Genomic DNA, 2,842 nt, shown 5'->3' on the forward strand with positions numbered 1-2,842 from the left:
TATTTTATGTTTCAAACAATAGATTTTATTTGTTCAATTTTTGGAAGAAAAGATATCAACAACCCTCACAACAATTGGTACATCTTCCCCTAATTCCTATTTAAAACTAGCCTATAATTGAACAACTAAGAACTTCCACTTCTATCACATGCAATACGTTGACAGAACCTAAAGAATGAATGAACAAGAACTTCCACTTTTATTAACAAGGATAGTGACCTACAAAGTTAGGGGTAATAGCCTCTAACAAGGTAATATGAGAGCGCTAAGAGTGGAAGGCAACTCCCAGTGGAGCGAGTCCCCACCCATGTGGGATGTGACAGTGGGTTCACAGTAGTGGATGATGTGACATTACTGTGCATCAATGGCCTGTCCTCAATATTGGAGTGACCTTAACATCTTTCCTATGGATTTGCACCTAACAGGGATATGAAGATTTCCCACCACTCCGGCCAACCGAAAGCCGGCTATGGTCTAGATAATTTCCAGTTGGCCTGCACTGTCTCTATTTAATCGCCGCAGCCTCGACCTTCATCTCTCATAATGTTGGTGTCAGACAAGCCCAGGTCAGTTATTAATTGAAGGCACTACAAATTAGATGGGAATTGAAGGCGGGGAGGTTGGAGTCGCTGGCGACGGATTTTATAAATCAGAATTGCACACCTATAATGCCCAGAAGCTAAGGAAACGTCGAGCGAGAAAGATGAGAGGGGATATGGATGGAGGCGAGCACAGAAATCTGGTGCTGGTGCTTCTGGTGTCGGCGTTGGCCATAGCCGCGGCGGTGTTCCATTTCAGATGGAGGCGGTCGAAAAAACGTCTGAGTCTGCCCCCAGGGCCGAGCGGGTGGCCTCTGGTGGGAAATCTTTTCCAGGTGGTTTTCTCCGGGAAGCCCTTCATGTACGTGGTCCGGGACCTGAGAGAACAGTTCGGATCCATTTTCACTCTTAAAATGGGTCAGAAAACTCTAATCATCATCACAAGCCCAGAGCTGGCGCACGAAGCTCTGGTCGAGAAGGGCACTCTGTTCGCTAGCAGGCCGCCGGACACGCCTACGAAGCTGCTCTTCAGCGCCAACAAATTCTCCGTCAACTCGGCGGAGTACGGTCCCTTCTGGCGTGCCCTGCGCCGGAATCTGGTAAGCGAAATGCTGAACTTGAATCGGGTGAAAGACTTCAGCTGGATCCGCGAGTGGGCAATGGACCGTCTGGTGGACCGTCTCCAGGAAGAGGCAGCCCGGTCGCCGGAATCCTCTGTCAAGGTGCTCTCCAATATTCGCTTCTCAATTTTCAGCATACTGCTGTGCATGTGTTTCGGTGCCCGGCTGGGAGAAGACGTGATCACACGGGTGGACAAAGTGATGAAGGACATTCTGGTGATAGTGGAGCCCCAAATCCATGACTTCCTTCCCCTTCTCGCGCCCCTCTTCTTCAAGCGGTGGAAGCGAATTAAGGAGCTGCGGCGCACCCAAATAGACAGCATTCTTCCGCTCATAAACCGCCGGCGGTCGCTGTTGAAAGAGAGAAACAGTGGATGGGAGCCAGAGGGGTGTGACGGCGCTCACGCGTATATCGACTCGCTGATCAATCTGGAGGTGGAGGGGCGGGAGAAGCCGACGGATGAGGAACTGGTGACGCTCTGTTCGGAGCTCCTCACGGCGGGCACCGACACGACCGCTACTGCCCTGGAATGGGCCCTGGCGCGCATGGTTATGCACCCGGACATACAGGGTAAGGTTCATGACGAGATCCTCCGGGTGGTGGGTAACAAGCGGAAGGTGACTGATGCGGACGTCGAGCATCTCCCTTACCTCAACGCGGTTGTGAAAGAGACTCTGCGCCGCCACCCGCCAGGACACTTCGTCTTGTCTCACGCCGCCACGCATGACTGTCAGCTCCGAGGTTATGACATACCCGCTAAGGCCAATGTCGAGTTCTACACGGCTTCCGTCTCCTTCGACCCGCACATCTGGCCCAACCCTATGGAGTTCAACCCAGACCGTTTTCTGGATCCAGAGAATGATGTTGATATAACTGGAAGTAAGCATGTGAAGATGATGCCCTTTGGTGTTGGACGGCGGATCTGCCCCGCTCTTGGGTTGGGCACTCTGCATATTAATCTGATTCTGGCGCGCATGGTCCAGGCCTTTCTCTGGTCTCCCTCGCCCGCTCAACCGCCTGATCTCACTGAGATGTTTGCCTTCACCGTCGTCATGAAGAATCCCCTGCATGCCTCCATATCTAAACGAGCTCCTTAGATCTCTGGCATTTAGATGCCTTATATGGAGTCTCAGATAGTTTTTATTATTATATATTATAAATCATTTAGAGTCATGAAACAAATTGTAAGTGTTTATTTTCATTTTTGGTATTATTATTGTTTCAAATTAGTTTTACAACTTCACAAAATTCTGGATCACATTCTATGTTGTTGACTTAAAAAAATCAATTCTATTTCTATTTATATGCATCCATTCTGCCTCTTATGAAAGCAATCCACTATTACACGTCTTGATATTTGAGATTACAATTCTATCCATGTAGACAGGTCATTATGGGAGAGTATAATTGATATATTATATCCTGTGGGTATAGATTTGCATCATTCTTGTGGAGTATGATTGATATTATATTCTTTGGGTTTAGATTTGCATCATATGTTATTATGTTGTGTGGGATGTTGCAGCGGGTTTTTATTGATTACTCTTTTAGTTTGCTGTTAAATCTTTCTTAATTGATCATTTAATTTATTCTTCTTTCAATTAAATAAATTATATAAATTATATCGTGGGTTTAAATTTGTGTCATTTGTTATCATGTTTAATAATCTGTAAATTTGTGTT

The 2,842-nt window shown here is 46.9% G+C and overlaps 1 protein-coding gene across 1 annotated transcript; it reads left to right on the plus strand.

The window, feature by feature from the left end:
• Positions 1–397: 397 nt before the first annotated feature.
• Positions 398–2,604, plus strand: LOC131067559 (cytochrome P450 77A1). Its single transcript, XM_058002636.2, has one exon. It carries the CDS (start codon positions 599–601, stop codon positions 2,255–2,257), a length of 1,659 nt encoding a protein of 552 aa, XP_057858619.2. The 5' UTR covers positions 398–598; the 3' UTR covers positions 2,258–2,604.
• The last annotated feature ends 238 nt before the right edge of the window (positions 2,605–2,842 follow it).

The sequence above is a fragment of the Cryptomeria japonica genome, chromosome 10 (assembly GCF_030272615.1).
Source record: "Cryptomeria japonica chromosome 10, Sugi_1.0, whole genome shotgun sequence".
NCBI classification, from domain to species: Eukaryota; Viridiplantae; Streptophyta; class Pinopsida; order Cupressales; family Cupressaceae; genus Cryptomeria; species Cryptomeria japonica.